The sequence below is a fragment of the Crotalus tigris genome, unplaced genomic scaffold, assembly GCF_016545835.1.
Source record: "Crotalus tigris isolate CLP2741 ecotype Arizona unplaced genomic scaffold, ASM1654583v1 scf7180000019826.329540, whole genome shotgun sequence".
NCBI lineage: Eukaryota > Metazoa > Chordata > Lepidosauria > Squamata > Viperidae > Crotalus > Crotalus tigris.
Genome location: NW_024097729.1, coordinates 141,573 through 160,095, shown reverse-complemented (window position 1 = coordinate 160,095; position 18,523 = coordinate 141,573). Strand labels below are relative to the sequence as shown.

The window sequence follows — 18,523 nt, the reverse complement described above, 5'->3', positions numbered from 1 at the left end:
GTGAGAACAATTGCCTTCAGATGTTGTGGGTGCTCCATCACTGGGGGCTTTGAAGAAGTGTCTGGAATGGAACAGGGTCTCCAGCTTTTGTAGGGAGTTGGACTAGAGCAGTGTTTCTTAACTTCGACAACTTTAAGATGTGTGGACTTCAAATCCTGGATATGCCCAGTTAGCATAGCTGGGTAAGGATTTCTAGGAGTTGAAGTCCATACATCCTATATTTGACAAGGTTGAGAAACACTGGACTAGAAGATACTTATATTGTATTACTCCATATTGTTCCACCAAATGTACAAAAACAGGAACTTATTTGAACCCAGACTTCAAAGGTAGGGATGTTAGTAAATAATTACCTTGTACTGATAGCAGTAAAAGAACACACTGATTAAAAAAAAAAAGGTTAGAGAAAATATGTCATTTAGATGTGATTGAGGCTCCAGTTAGCCTTTTTCTTTCAATCTTGTCTCATTTAAACAGTTTCTGGGATTTTTGAAGAGGACAACAACTGAGAAGAGGATGGATCTGACATGGACAGAAGTTGTACTTCTTCTCTGTATACTTTTCACCCTTTTTTCTTCTTTCCAAATGTATAAGAAAAAAGGGCAGCTGCCCCCTGGACCTACTCCATGGCTTTTTCTGGGGAACATCTTTCAGCGAGATGTACTACCTCTGTATAAATATTATGAAAAGGTAAGGTTAGTTAAGTATTGTACTTCTTCAAAGTTTCTGGTGATTACTTTGAAATATTACTGTGCCTTTCTCTAATTTTATTAGTTTGATTCTATAAACAACCAATGTTATTTTGAGCTCATGTATCTTCAACAGGAATTATAGTATAACGTCACCTTGTAACAATCTAATAAACCTGCAATGGAAGTTTCAAAGTTGTACTACATTTCAAATATGTAGTAACAAGAAAAACTTTAGAAACATAAATCTAAAACTTTATATCATTTGAATTAGTATCAAATTCAAATTAGCATCAAATTCATTTAATCCTCCTCTTCTTCTAGCTAACCTGTTTGACTCCAGGTTGCTTAAATGCAGATACAACCTAATAAATGAAAGGCTAGGGATATTTCATCTGGGCTGCAAAAATCCAGACAATCACTAGATGCCAACAAAGACATATAGAAACACAAACTCTTTCCTATAGTATAGTGGAAATCCAGTTCCTTGAAGCCCATTTAGATTACCAAAGATGGTTTATCTTTATGAATGCTAGCAGTTTGCTCCTGTTTCCATCCTCCAAATAGATCAGTTATCCTCTTCCATGCATAGTTTTTTCACCTGTAACCTTTTTTGTAAAAAAAAATCAAATAGTCCATTATTATAATTCTACTTCACTGGCCCTCTGTAATATAATTCCTTGCACACTGTTTGAAGCACTCCTATATATTCTTTACTTATATCAACTTTCCATTCAGTCTGTTGGGAAGTTGATCTAATGTATATGTTATTATTTTTCATGAAATACATCAGTTTGTCTTTTTGCAATACTTTTACATTCACTCTTAGTTTTTTCACTTCTTTCCTTTTCTTCTGTGCCCATTTTGTCAAGGCCTGTCCTTATGGATTTATTTATTTAGTCATGAATCAAATACATCAATGGCAGACTTTTTTTAGCATTACAGAAGGATAATTTTTACATTTTGAAAAGTCAGTTCAACCTCTGCCTATTCCTTTTCTACTTCAAATTTTATTAATTTATCAAAATATAAAATACAAAAGAAAATAAAAATAATGGAAACTAGAGGGAGGAAAAAGGGAAGGAAAGAGAAAATGTGAGATAAAGGGGGAAAAAGGGGGTTGACTCTTTTTAGCACAGTAGAAGATAACATTACGGCCTCAAGTTTTTAACTAGCCATTTTTATAACAACAAATCTATGTAATCAGCAAAACCAAAATCAAAATTTTATTTTTTTATCTCTAGCACAAAATGCAGAAGTGATTTCCAAATAAAAAATATAATTAAATATATTCTCTTCTTTGAATAAAACAATCAATTTAACCATCTCTGCTTTTTCTTCCCTGCTATGGAAGTAATATTTCTGTTTGTACTTAATAATCTTTATAAACTATCACCATTTATATTAATAAAATTCACTATATTCTTTCAGATTATTTAACCTTAAAGGGAAAAAGCACCTTTTCTCCATTTTAAAACATTAAATTTTTCTTTAAAAACATTTCTAAAATCAGTATGTTCTAATACATCTTTTTAAAAATTTCTTCTTAACATACATACTTTAAATTTTGCTTTCAGTAATATTTTACAAGCTTTAAAAATTACTCCAAAATTATACATAAAACAAAGAAACATTTTCAAACTCATCTTATCAACACAAATTGCATTAGAGCTTTCTTTCAATTACATAGATTAAACAAATAAAAATCCAACTAACTCGAATTAACTCATATTCTGGCGTATAAGATGACTTTCGCAAGGGTTAAAATCGGCGCCGAAGTCAGGGGTTGTATTTTTTTTTTATTGAAAATTTTTGAAATTATTACAAAAAGAAAAAAAAACAACCCTACCCAACCCACCCCAACCCTCCCACTCCATCCCCCAACCTTCCCAGAGCTGAATATAGGCTTAATTAGAATTTCTTAAAATCTTAAAAAAAAAAATTAAGAAAGTATAAACTATAGATAAGTCTAAATACATTACATGAACAAGTTATAAAGTAATTAACAATAATATATGTATTTTTTAGAAAAGCATAAATATTAAAAAAAATGCTTAAAAAGAAAAACAATAAGAAAAAAGAAAGAAGAAAAGAGATATAAAAAAGTAAAATAAAAATAAGAAATATAAGGAAAAAGAAAAAAAAATACAATCTATAAAATATTAAAATTTAGTCAGGGGTTGTCTTATACGCCGAGTCATCTTATACGCCGGAAATACTGGTTTGACTTTCTAGGCATGCGACTCGGCGCCAAAGACGGGGGTCGTCTTATATGCTGGGTCGCCTTATACGCTGGCATATACGGTATCCTCATAGAATACTTTTTTTCTTCTTGTATACATCTACTTTAAGACTCTAAACTTTCCTTTAAACTAATACATCTTTTTATTTAACTGTCTCTTAACATAGATACTTTCAAATACACTTTCAGTAATCTTTTACAATCTTTAGGAATAATTTAAGCATTATATATAAAGAAAAAAAAATGCATTTTTCAGACCCATTTTACATTAAAACTTTCTTTCAGTTACAAATATCAAACCAATAAAAATCCATCCTGATTCCAATTGACTAATTAAGTTTAAATCACTCCTTCCAGCTTATCTTCATAGAGTAAAATCTTTTTCTTCTCTGGAATGTCAATCAAGTAATTGTAAATTTGTCTTTTTCTCAAGGATTTCTCAACCTTGTTAATAAAAAAGTCCCAAACTTGTCCCCTTGAAAGTTGCAGATTTTGTTGAGACTCTTCTTTTAATTGTGTTGGGAGGTTTACATTTAAATCATCATAAATAAGATTGGTGTCAAAATTGCAATTGACTCCTTTACATTGTCAACTACTTGTGAAATTGCCTCCATGGTTTGGTAATTTCTACACATAATTGCATCTGTGAAGTAGTTTGACTAGTTTTTTTAAACATCCTTGAAATATAGTTGGTCTATGAACTGATAGGTTTTATTTAAGAATTTTCCAAATACATCTCTAATAATTTGCTCCTCCATCTTCTTAACTCCCTTTTTAGTCAAAGAGTAAATTTTTTTGTAGGTCACTTAAGGATTACTGGCCAATCAGGTTTCATAAAAATCGGAGAGTTTTAACCACCCACAGCAAAGCAGACAAGCTGCAAATTACTTAAAAATGGGAAACTAGAACCATAACTTTCTACTCTTATATTTCTCCATCAAAGTTAAAAAAAAAGATATTCCACACTTCCTTATTTTAGCTTGCTTTCAGCAGTCTTCTTGTTTAACAATAAAGAAATCCCCCAGATGGCACAGATCTTCAAAAAGGAAAAAAAGCTACAGTTAAAGAGAGTCTTTTTTTAGCTCAATAAAGATTATTAGTCCTTAAAAGTGTTTAAGAAATGAAAGGCACAACTTACTGTCCATTTGAAAAATAAATTCCAAAATGGTTGCTTTTCAAACAAAGTGATTGCAGCCCCGCCCCAGCTGCTGGCTCATCAGTGCTCTGAAGCAGAGGTCCCCAATCTTTTGGGCACCAGGGATTGGTTCCGTCGAGAAAGATTTTTCCACGGACTGGAGAGTGCATAGTTTTGTGTGCTGCCTGTATCCCACACATGGGGCTTTGCTTGTTGTGCAGACTGGTTGCTGTCATGCCATGGATCGGTACTGATCCATGGACAGGGGGTTGGGGACCCTTGCTCTGAAGCACAGCTCCTGAAGCTACTTGCAGACCATTGCTGTATTGAGGTTCTTGTGGAATGATTTTAGTACTCTCCCTAACCCAGGAGAGTCATATAAACTAAAGGAATGCCAGTTCCTTCTGTTGGTAAGTTGAAAAGGCAACAGTTTAGAGAAAAATCCTTCAGGGAGCCCCAGTGATCTCTCTCTAGTGTGTTGTCAATTGGTCATCTTCACTGGAAGTTCCAAGGCCTGTCCTTGACACAACAAATAATTACCTGATCCACTTTAAGAAGCTTTCATCAATATAGCTTTCCCTGAATTGCATTTTTTGAATGTTCCATAATAATAAAAGTATTCTTTTCTTTCTCTGTTATTATTATTTACTAAAGTGTATATATATTCTTATATTCCATGTCAAATGTTCCATATCTCATGCTGGTTAACATCTGGACCAATAAATATTGACCTTCACTTGCCTACATAAAGTTGGTTAATGGTGTATTTCAAATACATTTTTCTAGTAAGCTAAAGAAAGAATAGACTAGTTATCAGGCTTTGTTTTACTTTTGCAATATATAACATTTTTTGTTAATGGTAAAAATAGGATTGCTGCATTTTGGTCTTTTTGTGCTAGTATGTCAGAAGTACAACCAAAGCACAGTTTTATCTGGAGTGGCTCAAGCTATTCTCTGTAAGCTAAGTTTTCTAATCCATATATACCCACAAAGGCCAACGTAGCATTGTCTGTCACTCATCAACTAGGAGATATATGTGATGTACTGGATCATAATCATATTGATGTATTTTGTAGGTTTTAAAAGTTATTGAAGCTTTGCTTAAATATGCTGAAGTGTTTCTGACAAATTTAAGAAGTATTTCAAAAATACTTGGAGGGAAGTGTGTATTGGTCCTCAATGGAACTGCATCTACAAGGAGGGAAGTGTGTACTGGGGTGCCCCAGGGCTCTGTTCTGGGCCCTGTGCTCTTCAACATCTTCATCAATGATTTGGATGAGGGGATAGATGAGGACCTCATCAAATTTGCATACGACACCAAGCTGGCAGGAATAGCCAACACTCCGGAAGACAGGCTTAAGATACAGAAGGATCTTGACAGACTTGAACATTGGACGCTATCTAACAAAATGAAATTTAATGGTGAAAAAAGTAAGGTTTTACATTTAGGCAAGAAAAACTAAATGTGCAGGTATAGTATAGGGCTTACCTTGCTCAATAATAGTAACTGTGAGAGGGATCTTGGAGTCCTAGTGGACAATCACTTAAATATGAGCCAGCAATGTGCTGCAGCTGCCAAAAAAAGCCAACACAGTGCTAAGCTGCATTGACAGAGATATAGAATCAAGATCACATGAAGTATTAATACCACTTTACAATGCCTTGGTAAGGCCACACTTGGAATACTGCATCCAGTTTTGGTCACCACAATGTAAAAAAGATGTTGAAACTCTATAAATAGTACGAGAAGAACAACAAAGATGCTTAGGGCCCTGGAGGCTAAAGCATATAAGGAACAGCTGCTGGAATTGGGTATGTCTAGTTTAATGAAGAGAAGGACAAAGAGTGACATGATAGCAGTGTTCCAATATCTCAGGGGCTGCCACAAAGAAGAGGGAGTCAAGCTATCCTCCAAAGCACCTGAAGGCAGGACAAGAAGCAATGGATGGAAACTAATCGAAGAGAGAAGCTACCTAGAACTAAGGAGAAATTTCCTTACAGTTAGAACAATCAGTGGAACAACTTGCCTCCAGAAATTGTGAATGCTCCAACACTGGAAGTTTTTAAGAAGAGACTGGACAGCCATTTATGTGAAATGGTATAGGGTTTCTTGCCTGAGCAGGGGATTGGACTAGATGATCTCCAAGGTCCCTTCCAACTTTATTATTATTATTATTATTATTATTATTATTATTATTATTAGTAGTAGTAGTAGTAGTAGTATATAATTTCATCAAAAATGCATTGTCACCTAATTAACTGAATTTTCATCTAATTCTACCCTTAGCTTACTGTGAAATATGGACCTATATTTACTGTCTGGAATGGATCAAAGCCAATGGTTGCTCTTTGTAGTTATGAAGTGGTAAAAGATGCTTTGATAGATCATTCAGAAGAATTTGGTGGGCGAACAGAAATGCCTGCACATAAGCGATTGTTCTATAATAAAGGTTGATTCTCTTTCATTTCCTTATTAGTTATCATTTTTCTTTAATTTTCTGTACATAGTTTCAAATTATCTAAATGCCATTAATAATATTGATAATTGTGAAAGTTTCACTTAAAATGAGGTTTTGTAAAGATGTTGATTTGGTCATGCTGCTAGAAAAAGGAAGAAAAAACTTCTCAAGTCTGCTCAGGTTGTCACTTACATGCATAAACAACAACAACAATAATAATTTAAAAAAAACACCCTTCTCGGAACTGCCTGTATACTCAGATGCTATTTTAATAATTCTTAGGTCCTTGGTTAGGACTTGAACTGTTAAGAAATCAATGGTTGTACCAATAGTAATAGGAGCCCTTGGAGCAATACCCAAAGGGTTGCCTAGATTCATGGAAATTTTAAACTTATCAGACCTGAATATTCTGACTTTGCAAAATCCACCTTACTTGGAACTGTTTATATACTCAGACACCTTAATAACTCTTAGGTCCTTGGTTAGTACTTGAACTGTTAAGTTTTTACCAGTCCCAGACTCTGAATAGAATTGAAGATTAAATCTTAAATAACAACAACAACAAAAATAATTTGACCTTTAAATTGGCCCTTTGGGAAAAACAAAATGGTTTACCAATGAAGACATTTTTTGGCTTATGTTATATGGAAGTAGAAGTAGTGTATACCTTTTTTTAATGAAAATTATCAGCACTTTTGATCAGTGACGTCATCAAAGTAAACAAGCCCATATGCTGATTACGTCAACAGGGCATGGCCCTAAAAGGAAGTGAGGTGCTCAGCCCCCACCCTCCAGATGTGACATTTTGGCCTAATCCCATCAAGATTGGCAGTCAATCCTCTGGGTACATGATTAGGTTAACCCTAGATTAATTCTATGGCCTAATCCCATCAAGAGTGGCAGTCAATCCTCTGGGCACATGGTTAGGTTAACCCTAGACTAATTCTATGGACATTCAAAACCAAAAAGAGCTAAGTAAAGTGAATAATTAGCAGAGGCCTGTGTTTTTGGGAAACAAGCCCTACTTTGGGGAGCTGTGAATTAAAAAAGAAAAAAGGCTTTTTATTTCTAATCATTCTAGCCTAACGATGCTTTTAATTTTTGTGGAGTTTTAAAAATCAGTGCCTCAAAAGCTGGGGAAAAAGAAGCCCCTGAAAGGCAGCCAGAGCCTGCATTTAACCCCTTTTTTCTAAAAGATATTTTTTTCTAAAAGGTATTTATTTCTAGGTAGCTTTAAAAGCATTTCCTCGAATGCAGGGGAAAAAACAAACAAACCACAGCCCCTTTTAAAACCCACAGGTGGTTTTTACCTTTGTACAAAATCTAAAGACACATATTTTGCCATTTGCACCCTGAATAAAACCTATTCTGCCCCCCTCCCCACTATAGCAAAAGACAAGGAATATTAACAGGAATTAAAATGCTCACAAGAGGCAAGCAGCCAACCAGGCTCACAAGAGGCAAGCAGCCTTGCAGTAGGGTTTTAAAACTTGTTCAGGCATGTCAGGACTGCGATTCTGGGCATGCGTGTTTCTGTCTGTCTACTAGTAAAAAAAAGGGGGGGGTTAGTCCTAGTTTGGGATGTGCCCGGGCGTGTCATGCTCCCTGTGATCTGGGCATGCGCAATGCTCAAGGTCGTGTCATTGCAAGGGGCAGGGGAGTTTGTGCGGGCAGGGACATGCCCGGGCATGTCAAGCTCCCCGTGATCTGGGCATGCGCAATGTTCAAGGGCGTGTCATTGCAAGGGGCAGGGGAGTTTGTGTGGGCAGGCCTGAACAGCTAGCGATTTAATCCCAGCAGTCTTTTGAAGATGGCAGCCTCTGAAGGAGATTTGTTTGATGTAAATTTGACCCCCAAACCACCCAAGCGTGGGTGCAGAATAAGAAAAGGACCTGAGTTATACAGTTTCATTGAAGAGAACAAACTTATAAAGCCTTGTTATTGCAGATTCTGCAAAACATCAAATGGTAAGTAAGAACCTCTTAATGCTATGAAATTTATAATAAAATGGGCTTTACAAATCACATGAAATATGTATTATGTTTTTCTTTTGCTGACCCCTGTTTAACTTTAGCAGATGTTAAACATAATTTAATCAAAGCTCAAGGGGTATTATTCAATTGGGTTTTCCTGATGAGGAGGGGCTGGCCAGATTTGCAAAAGCTGCGAAGAACTCATCAACTCTGATGTGATTATTTTGTAATATTACGTGCTATTTAAATGCAGCTTTCCAAAAGTTGTGAAAAACACACCTCTTCTGATGTGGTTAATTTGTGACATCACCAGCGTATACAAAAGCAGGGTCCATACTGGTCTAGTCACATTTGCTGGTTTATGGCATATCTGTACCTCCGGAGCCATTTGATCTGCTAAGAAGACCCTTTTCAGAATGGAAGCCACTATTGTAAGTAGTTTTATGGCTAATTTTTGAAACACTTAGATGCAAAATGGAGTTTTAGAATATTCTTGTCTGCTTGCTTGTTTGACTGATTGATTGTTTTATTTCACTAGAATGAATTGACAGACTCAGAATGTTTGAGGGCTTATGAAGGTATTTGTCTTTCATACTTTCACACATTTAGATTCTGGTAAACATTTCTGCAACAAATCTGATCATAGGATTTTTCTTTTCCTTCAGAATGGGAGGATGACCAGCCATTTACTGATGTTGCTATTGCCATAGAGAACCAATTGACAGACTCAGAATGTTTGAGGGTGTATAAAGGTATTTGTTTTTCATATTTTCATACATTTTAGATTCTGGTAAACATTTCTGCAACAATTCTGAACACTGGGGTTTTTTCCCTTCAGAATGGGAGGATGGCCAGCCATATGTAGACTTTACATTACCCCAGGAGCCCCAAGAGGCCCAGCCATGCACAAGCTACACAACACGAATGCTGTTAGGAGGTATAATATCTAGCATTTTATCCAACTAAAAAACCATTAGTATTATTTTTTAGAAACTAAAGGGAGGGGAGCGGTATTACATTATTAGGAATGTTGGTGATAGCCTTTTGTTTGTTTGTTTGTTTAACCAGAGCCGGCCTGCAAAAAAGCAAAAATGCATAGAGGTGGACTTCCCGCATCCCCAGCAGACAGTCATAAATGTGATTCCATGCCAGCATCTCAATCGGAAGGGGAGATATGTCATTCTACACCACAGCTACAAGTACCTAACTCTGCAAACTCTCAGAATATGAACAATGTTTATCTGGATATGGTACAGGAATGGGAGAAGCCTATCAGGAATTTCAGGGCTGTGGAATATTATCAACGCTACAGATTTATTAATCTTGACCGAATCCAGTCTTTTGTAGATGCTATAGAGGCTATTCATAATGTGATACAGCCTCTTTTGAATAATGTTGCTAGGGACATAGGTCCAAACGATTTTGTTCAACTCCGGCTGGATGCAGAGGGGTTAAATCATCCTCTCTTTTCTCTTAGGAGGAATATCAGTGATTTAAATGCTGATGATTTTCTGACCAGTATTGAAAATCTGCTGCAAAGTAAGGCCGAGATATTGTGTGTGTGTGTGTGTGGGGGGGTAATTTGCAATTAGTGGTTATCATCGTGAAGAACAAGGAGGGGGGAGGTCTTAGGAAGTTAAACACTGTGCTGCTCACCAGCGTGCTGGAGAAAAAAAGACAGCACCTAGTAGATTTCAATGTGGGAGGTGAATTTCTGTGTTTTGCTAGCTGTTTGCTCTGGCTGATTGGCAGGGATGTTAGAAATCAAGAAATTATTACCAGGGCCAGGGAACTTCACAATAGACTGGGTGTTTCCACAGAAAACAGAATTGACTTTTCTCAGATACACCTCTTTGAAGAAGCTTTAAGGGTCACTATAAAGGTTGGTGGTTTTTGGTCACAGGTAGCCCCCAGCAAGAAAAAATAGTGTTTATATTGTTACATGACAAGCATTATTATGGTATCAAAAATATCAAGGGCTTCCTGGGTGAACGCTATTTCTGTAAATTCTGCCACACACCTTACCACCACAAATTTAGTCATGGTTGTCAATATATCTGCAGAGCCTGCCTCAACCAAGAATGCCAGCAGGTGGTGGAGGAGAAGGTGTGCTGCTGTAGGTGCAAAGAGCTTTGCCGGTCTAAGGTGTGTCTTGAAAGACACACACAGCTTGCTATGGAGGGAAAAGTTGACTGTAAGAATAAAGAATATTGTGAAACATGTGGGGTTTACATCTTTAGCTCCCACAAAAAGTGCAAGGAAACCTAGTGTGGTCAGTGCTCTGAGAAGTTTGAAAGCTTGGAAGGGCATTTATGCTTTCTAAATTCGTTGGACCAGTCGCGAATTGGCAAAAGATACATCATTTATGATTTTGAATGCTGTCAGGAGACAGGCATCCATATACCTAATTATGCCTGCGCCAGGGATATGTTGAAGGATGAGGATGATAAAGATGTTGTGAGGTGGAATTGTTATGACGTTAGGTGCCTGGAGCGGTTTGTAAAGAATTTTATAAATCATAAGTTTAAAGGATGCACTTTTATCGCTCACAACTCCAAAGGTTATGACGGGTACCTAGTACTGAAGCAGTTGATCCGTGAAAAGGTTAGGGTTCAGCTTATAAGTCAGGGGAGGGAAACTTTTGTGTATCACCCTGCCAGATTATAAGATTCGGTTTATTGATAGCCTCTCATTTTTGCCCCTTAAATTAAGCAAATTACCCAAAGCTATGGGGTTTCAAGCAGCAAAGGATATTTCCCCCACTTGTTCAATACAATGGCCAATCAAGACTACGTGGGACCACTCCCTGAAACCAAGTATTACAGCCCTGAAACCATGATGCCCGGGGAGAGAGAAGAATTCATGAAATGGCACTCTGCTAATACAGGTACTGTGTTTAAACTAAAGAAGGCTCTTACTATTGCAGACAAGATGTAGATATATTAAGAGAGGCCTGTACTCGATTTAGGGAACAGGTGATGGAAATGACTGAACGTGAGTTTTTCAGGGGGGTCAGGGGGATATTGTTGAGGAGATAGCGATTCGATGCATTGACCCCTTCTAACATATCACATTGGCATCTGTCTGTATGGCCCAGTACCGGTTCATGTATTTGAAGAGCTATACCATTGCATTAGCTCCTTTGGACAGTTATCACAAGGTGCAGAGAAGGTATTCAGCTCCAGCGATTCAATGGTTGTTGCATATAGAGCACAGTGAGAATCTCAATATCCAGCATGCTCTGAAGGGGGGTGAAAAGCAAGTAGGCAAATATTTTTTGGATGGTTTTGCTGTCATAAATGGAACTCCCACAGCTTTTGAATTTCACGGTTGTTTTTTTCATGGGTGCCCTGTCTGCTACTCTGAAAAAGACTTCAACAAATTACTTGATTCAACATATGGAGGCCTGCACAACCTCCGTACTAAGATTAAAGAAGAGTACCTCATGGACCAGGGGTATGCTGTGCGCTGCATCTGGGAACACGAATGGAGGGCCATGGTGGAGGATGACACATCTTTGAAGCAGTTTCTAGTTGAGAATAAGCTCGCAACTCCTTTGAATCCTTGAGATGCTTTTTTGGGTGGTAGAACAAATGCTACATACCTGTACTACAAACCAAAACCCCAGTGAACAAATCTTATACTATGATTTCACCAGTTTGTACCCGTTTGTGAATAAAACCAAGGAGTACCCAATTGGCCATCCGCAAATCATCTACCAAAACTTTGGGGACATAAAGCAATATTCTGGATTGGCCAAAGTCAAAGTGTACCCACCAAGGAATCTCTATTTCCCAATCCTACCCCACAAATCAGGGGGCAAATTAATGTTTAGTTTGTGCACAATCTGCACAGAAAAACTGCAAACCACCCCCTGTAAACACAGTGATGAGGAAAGAGCTCTGACTGGGACATCGTGTACCGTTGAATTGAATGTAGCTTTAGAAAAAGGTTACAGAATTGTTGAAATCTATGAGATCTGGCATTTTGAAAGAACATCAAATGAGCTATTTTCAGGTTATATGAACACGCATCTCAGACAGAAACAAGAGGATAGTGGTTACCCTGACTGGTGCAAAACAGAACAGGATGAAGAGCAATATATTCAGGATTATGAAAAGATGGAAGGTGTCCGCTTACGACGTGACCACATTGAAGTAAATCCTGCTAAAAGACAGATTGCCAAGCTGTTTTTAAATTCCCTGTGGGGCAAGTTTGGTCAGAGCACCAATCACCTGACCACATCCGTGGTGACAAACCCTGAGGATTTATTCAAATACCTTTTTGTGCCCTATTATGATGTTTCCTCATGTGAGTTTGTGGATACAGAGACAGCCGTTGTGACATGGAAAACAGCCAAGAACCACCCCGCCAAATCCACATGCACTAATGTATTTATCGCCAGCTTTACTACTGCTTATGCCCGGCTAGAATTATACAGGCTACTGGATGGGCTGGGCGATAAGTGCCTGTACCAGACACTGATTCAGTCATTTTTGTAAGTAGAGAGGGGGCGTGGACACCTCCTTTGGGTGATTATTTAGGACAGCTGACAAGTGAGATTCCACCAAACACTACGATAACAGAGTTTGTTGAGGCCGGTCCCAAAATGTATGCTTATGCTTTGTCCAACGGTGAAATGGTGCTAAAAGTGAAGGGAATCATGCTAAACTGTGGTAATAGCAACAAGGTTAATTTTGACAGCTTGAAAGATTTGGTAGATGATTATTGTCTGTCTGGTGCATAGAGAAAAAAGGAGATCGGGTAGAACAGTTGGGGATTGTTAAGGTTAAGAAACATTGGACCCTAGAAATGCGGGTCCTCCGAAAAACTCTAAAAGTAGTGTATAATAAAAGGTTATTAAAGAGTGAGGATTACTGTATGCTGCCTTATGGTTATTAAGGTTGGCGGAAAACATTGCACAATTTGTACACCCTTTCTCCTGTATTATAAGCGGGCCATCCAATTCTGGCAAATCTTTTTTTATCAAACACATGTTAGAACATGGGGATGTTGTGTTGTCTCAAAAGCCTCAAAATATTGTATGGTTTTATAGTTGTTGGCAATCTCTGTACAAAGAACTGCTTAATAAAATCCCTTATATTAAGTTTATGGAGGGGCTTCCGTCTTCTTTTGAAGATGATTATTTGTTTCCGCCAAATCAAATCACTCTAGCTGTGATAGATGATCTCATGGCATCGGCCGATGACAGCGATCAAATAGAGAAGGCTTTTACACAGTATGTCCATCACAGAAACCTGAGCATTATTCTCATACTACAAAACCTGTTCTTTCAAGGTAAGAAAATGAGAACAATAGCTCTGAATTCCAAATATTTGGTTTTGTTCAGCAGCCCCCGTGATCAGATGCAAATTGCCACACTGGCCAGGGAGATGTACCCCACTAACACAAAGTATTTTTTAGAAGTATTCCAAGATGCCACTCTCAAACCACATGGGTACCTTTTGGTAGATTTGGCAGCCACCACTCCAGAATCCTACAGGTTGAGAACAGGCCTCTTCCGTCTGATTGGCCTACTGTTTACACAATGAAAAAGAAGTGTAAAAAGCAATAGCTCAGTTACTTTAGCACTAGTTCATTTGAGATGTCAGAGAGGGTACATAGAAATTGGGGGCTTTTAAAAATCTTAGTAAAGGCTGGACCAAGACAGAGAAAAGCCACCTTATGCAATGCTAACAATGACCTGGTGGGGGCAATAGTAGAAATAGCTCTGAACACCCTAAAAGGAAACCTTCCTTTGAAACCTTCACAATTCTGGTCTCTAAAGAGAAAGAAAGGTGTCATTAAAAAGTTGAGCAATAGAAGAAGAAGATCATACTTCAGTCGGGTGGTTTTATCGAGCCCTTACTAGGGACAGCTATTCCGCTGTTGACTAGCCTGTTAGCTGGATAAACCATGGATCATGCCGAGAAAATGTACCTGGTGTCGCGTCATCATATGGAGCAACTACAGGGTAGGCCGCCTACTATGGGGGCTATAGCCACTAACCGGTTGGATGATGAGATGCGTACCATTCTTCAGAAAGCTGAGTTGTCTGAGGATGACAAGATTAAGCTCTACAATTCTGCACTGCAGAGGTATGTAAGACTGACCAGGCAAAATGAATCTGAAAAGGACAGACTGAATCTCATTTATTTCAGCTCTGAGGTTACCATTCCTGATCAAAGAATAGTGCTCAGAGTATCCCTGATCAAGACTCAAGTCAAAACAATACAAAGTATACCCTCGGTTAAACTCTTCCTGGCTGATTATCAGTGGCCTGTCTTTCATGCCTTTGCCTGTGGCTTGCACCATCTGCATATACTCTCTCACAAAAAGACCGTGTTCATAATCAGACTGAAGAGGCTTTGCGGGGATCTCCTTGCCATCACAATACAGGGCGCAAAAATAGACATTGCAGTCTTGAAAATTGAACGGGTTTCTTTCATAATCCCAACTAAAATATGCATTGTCCACAAATCCAATCACTAATTGTTTAGGTAGCTGCCCCAGAAATAGATTTTCCTGATTACACACAAGGCTCCCTGCAGGAATGCTGTAAACCTTCATCCCCACTCGATCAATGGGATATTTGGCATTGGAGATGAGCAAAGCTTCTGCATGGCCAAGGCGCACTCCCGGGGCTACTTTTACACATTTTACAAAGAGAGAAGTCGCCAAGAGTTGCACTTTATAATTCTCATTGCCGTCCTTCATCACACAAATTCATTTCTGCTTCTTGTGAGTTTGACTTTCACATCAACGCCGTTAATCAGCAGTCTGTCTTGAAAAAACAGATCGCTATGCAGAGGCCCTAGCAAATCCCATTTACAACTACCGGCCGTGTGTCTTGCTCTCGCTTGAAACCGGAGTTCTGAGCAGCTGTCAATAGAGTTCTGAGTCATCTTTGTAAAAAACCCCAGCTGTAAATTGGGTACCCAGTGCATCACTACCAAAGTTCAGAATCAGTTCAATCATGGCCCAATAGGCTGAAGATGGCTGTGTGTAATGAGCCGATCTCCCAAAGTAACATCCAGCTGGTTAAATAGTGATGCTATACGGTAGTTGGTCAGGCCCACCCTTGCCCCATCATCAATATCCATCCCATCTGCCTTTACAATCTTGCAACTCACATACAGTAGGGTGTTGTTTAAATCCGTGTAATGCTCACCATGCCCCGTGATAAAAAATTCCAGGGGAGCATTGGGTGTTAGTGCTGATAAAGGAGGGATCTCGACATAGGTACTGTTTTCAATACTGGTCTGTGTAGGCGCCAGTTGAAAAAGATCCAGTTCTGATTTAATACATTCCTCTGAAGCAGAATGAATAATTAATACTGTATTAGTATTGTATTAGAATATGACCCCTTTATGGATTACTGCCTTGTCGTGGTGAAGGGGCTTGCGTAACTCAATGAAGCTATAAGCTATGCCGTGCAGGGCCACCCAAGACGGACAGGTTATAGCAGAGAGTTCTGACAAAATGTGATCCACTGGAGAAGGAAATGGCAAACCACTCCAGTATCTTTGCCATGAAAACCCCATGGACAGTACTAAAAGGAAAAAAGATATGACGCTGGAAGATGAGCCCCTCAGGTCGGAAGGTGTCCAATATGCTACTGGGGAAGAGCAGAGGGCTAGTACTAGTAGCGCCAGAAAGAATGAAGCGACTGGGCCAAAGCCGAAAGGACGCTCAGCTGTGGATATATCTGGTGGTGAAAGGAAAGTCCGATGCTGTAAAGATTTTTTCTCCATAGGAACCTGGAATGTAAGATCCATGAATCAAGGCAAGCTAGACGTAGTCAAAAAAGAGATGACAAGACTGAACATCGACATCTTAGGAATCAGCGAACTAAAATGGACAGGAATGGGTGAATTTAACTCAGATGACCATCAGGTATACTACTGTGGGCAAGAATCCCTCAGAAGAAATGGAGTAGCCTTCATAGTCAATAAAAGAATAGGAAAAGCAATACTGGGATACAATCCTCAAAATGACAGAATGATCTCAATTCGAATCCAAGGCAAACCATTCAATATCACAGTAGTCCAAATCTATGCCCCAACCACTGCTGCTGAAGAGGATGAAATTGACCGGTTCTATGAAGCCCTACAGCACCTTATAGAATTAACACCAAAAAATGATGTCCTTATCATCATGGGGGATTGGAATGCTAAGGTAGGAAGCCAAAAGATAACCGGAATAACAGGCAAGTTTGGCCTTGGAGTACAAAATGAAGCAGGGCACAGGCTAATAGAATTTTGTCAAGAGAATACGATGGTCATAACAAACACTCTTTTCCAACAACCCAAGAGACGGCTCTACACATGGACATCACCAGACGGTCAACATAGAAATCAGATTGACTATGTGCTCTGCAGCCAAAGATGGAGAAGCTCTATACAGTCAGTAAAAACAAGACCAGGAGCTGACTGTGGCTCAGATCATGAGCTTCTCGTTGCAAAATTTAGGCTTAAATTGAAAAAAGTAGGGAAAAGCACTAGGCCACTCAGGTATGAACTAAATCATATTCCTGATGAATATACAGTAGAGGTGACAAATAGATTTAAGGAACTGGATCTGATAGACAGAATGCCTGAAGAACTATGGATGGAAGTTCGCAACATTGTACAAGAGGTAGCAACTAAAACCATCCCAAAGAAAAAGAAATGCAAGAAAGCAAAATGGCTGTCTGAGGAAGCTTTGCAAATAGCTGAGGAAAGAAGGGAAGCGAAAGGCAAAGGAGAAAGAGAAAGATACACCCAATTGAATGCAGAATTCCAGAGAGTAGCTAGAAGAGATAAGAATGCCTTCTTAAATGAACAGTGCAAAGAAATAGAAGAAAACAACAGAATAGGGAGGACCAGAGATCTCTTCAAGAAAATTGGAGATATGAAGGGAACGTTTCATGCAAAGATGGGCATGATAAAGGACCAAAATGGCAGGGACCTAACAGAGGCAGAAGAGATTAAGAAGAGATGGCAAAACTACACAGAAGAACTATACAAGAATGAGCTTAACGTCCCAGATAACCACAATGAGATGGTCACTGACCTCGAACCAGACATCCTAGAATGTGAAGTGAAATGGGCCTTAGAAAATCTGAGCAACAACAAAGCTAGTGGAGGTGACAGTATTCCAGCTGAGCTATTCAAAATCTTAAAAGACGATGCAGTAAAAGTGCTACACTCAATTTGCCAGCAAATTTGGAAAACTCAACAGTGGCCACAGGATTGGAAAAGGTCAGTTTACATTCCAATTCCAAAGAAAGGCAATGCCAAAGAATGTTCAAACTATCGCACCATTGCACTCATTTCACATGCTAGTAAAGTTATGCTTAAAATCCTACAAGCTAGACTCCAGCAGTATGTGGATCGAGAACTACCAGAAGTACAGGCAGGATTTCGAAGAGGCAGAGGAACTAGAGATCAAATTGCCAACATACGCTGGATCATGGAGAAAGCTAGGGAGTTCCAGAAAAACATCTACTTCTGCTTCATTGACTATGCAAAAGCCTTTGATTGTGTGGATCACAACAAATTGTGGCAAGTCCTTAAAGAGATGGGAGTACCAGACCATCTCATTTGTCTCTTGAGAAACCTATATGTGGGTCAAGAAGCAACAGTGAGAATCGAACACGGAACCACTGATTGGTTCAAAATTGGAAAAGGAGTCCGGCAAGGCTGTATACTGTCGCCCTGCCTATTTAACTTATATGCAGAGCACATCATGAGAAAGGCAGGGCTAGATGAATCAAAAGTTGGAATTAAGATTGCCGGGAGAAATATCAACAACCTAAGATATGCAGATGATACCACTCTGATGGCAGAAAGTGAAGAGGAACTAAAGAGCCTCTTGATGCGGGTGAAGAAGGAGAGTGCAAAAGTAGGCTTGAAACTCAACATTAAGAAAACCAAAATCATGGCATCCGGCCCTCTCAATTCCTGGCAAATAGATGGGGAAGAAATGGAGGTAGTGACAGATTTTATTTTTCTGGGCTCCAAGATCACCTCAGATGGGGACTG

At 38.7% G+C, this 18,523-nt stretch overlaps 1 protein-coding gene across 1 annotated transcript in view; it reads left to right on the top strand.

Moving 5' to 3' along the window:
• Nucleotides 1–411: 411 nt before the first annotated feature.
• Nucleotides 412–18,523, top strand: part of LOC120317799 (cytochrome P450 2C5-like) — a 33,937-nt gene continuing 15,825 nt past the window's right edge. The window contains exons 1-2 of the mRNA XM_039364675.1: nt 412–690; nt 6,354–6,516. Of these exons, the coding sequence (XP_039220609.1) occupies nt 517–690; nt 6,354–6,516 (337 nt within the window). The 5' untranslated portion in view covers nt 412–516. The remainder of the gene's footprint in view (nt 691–6,353; nt 6,517–18,523) is intronic.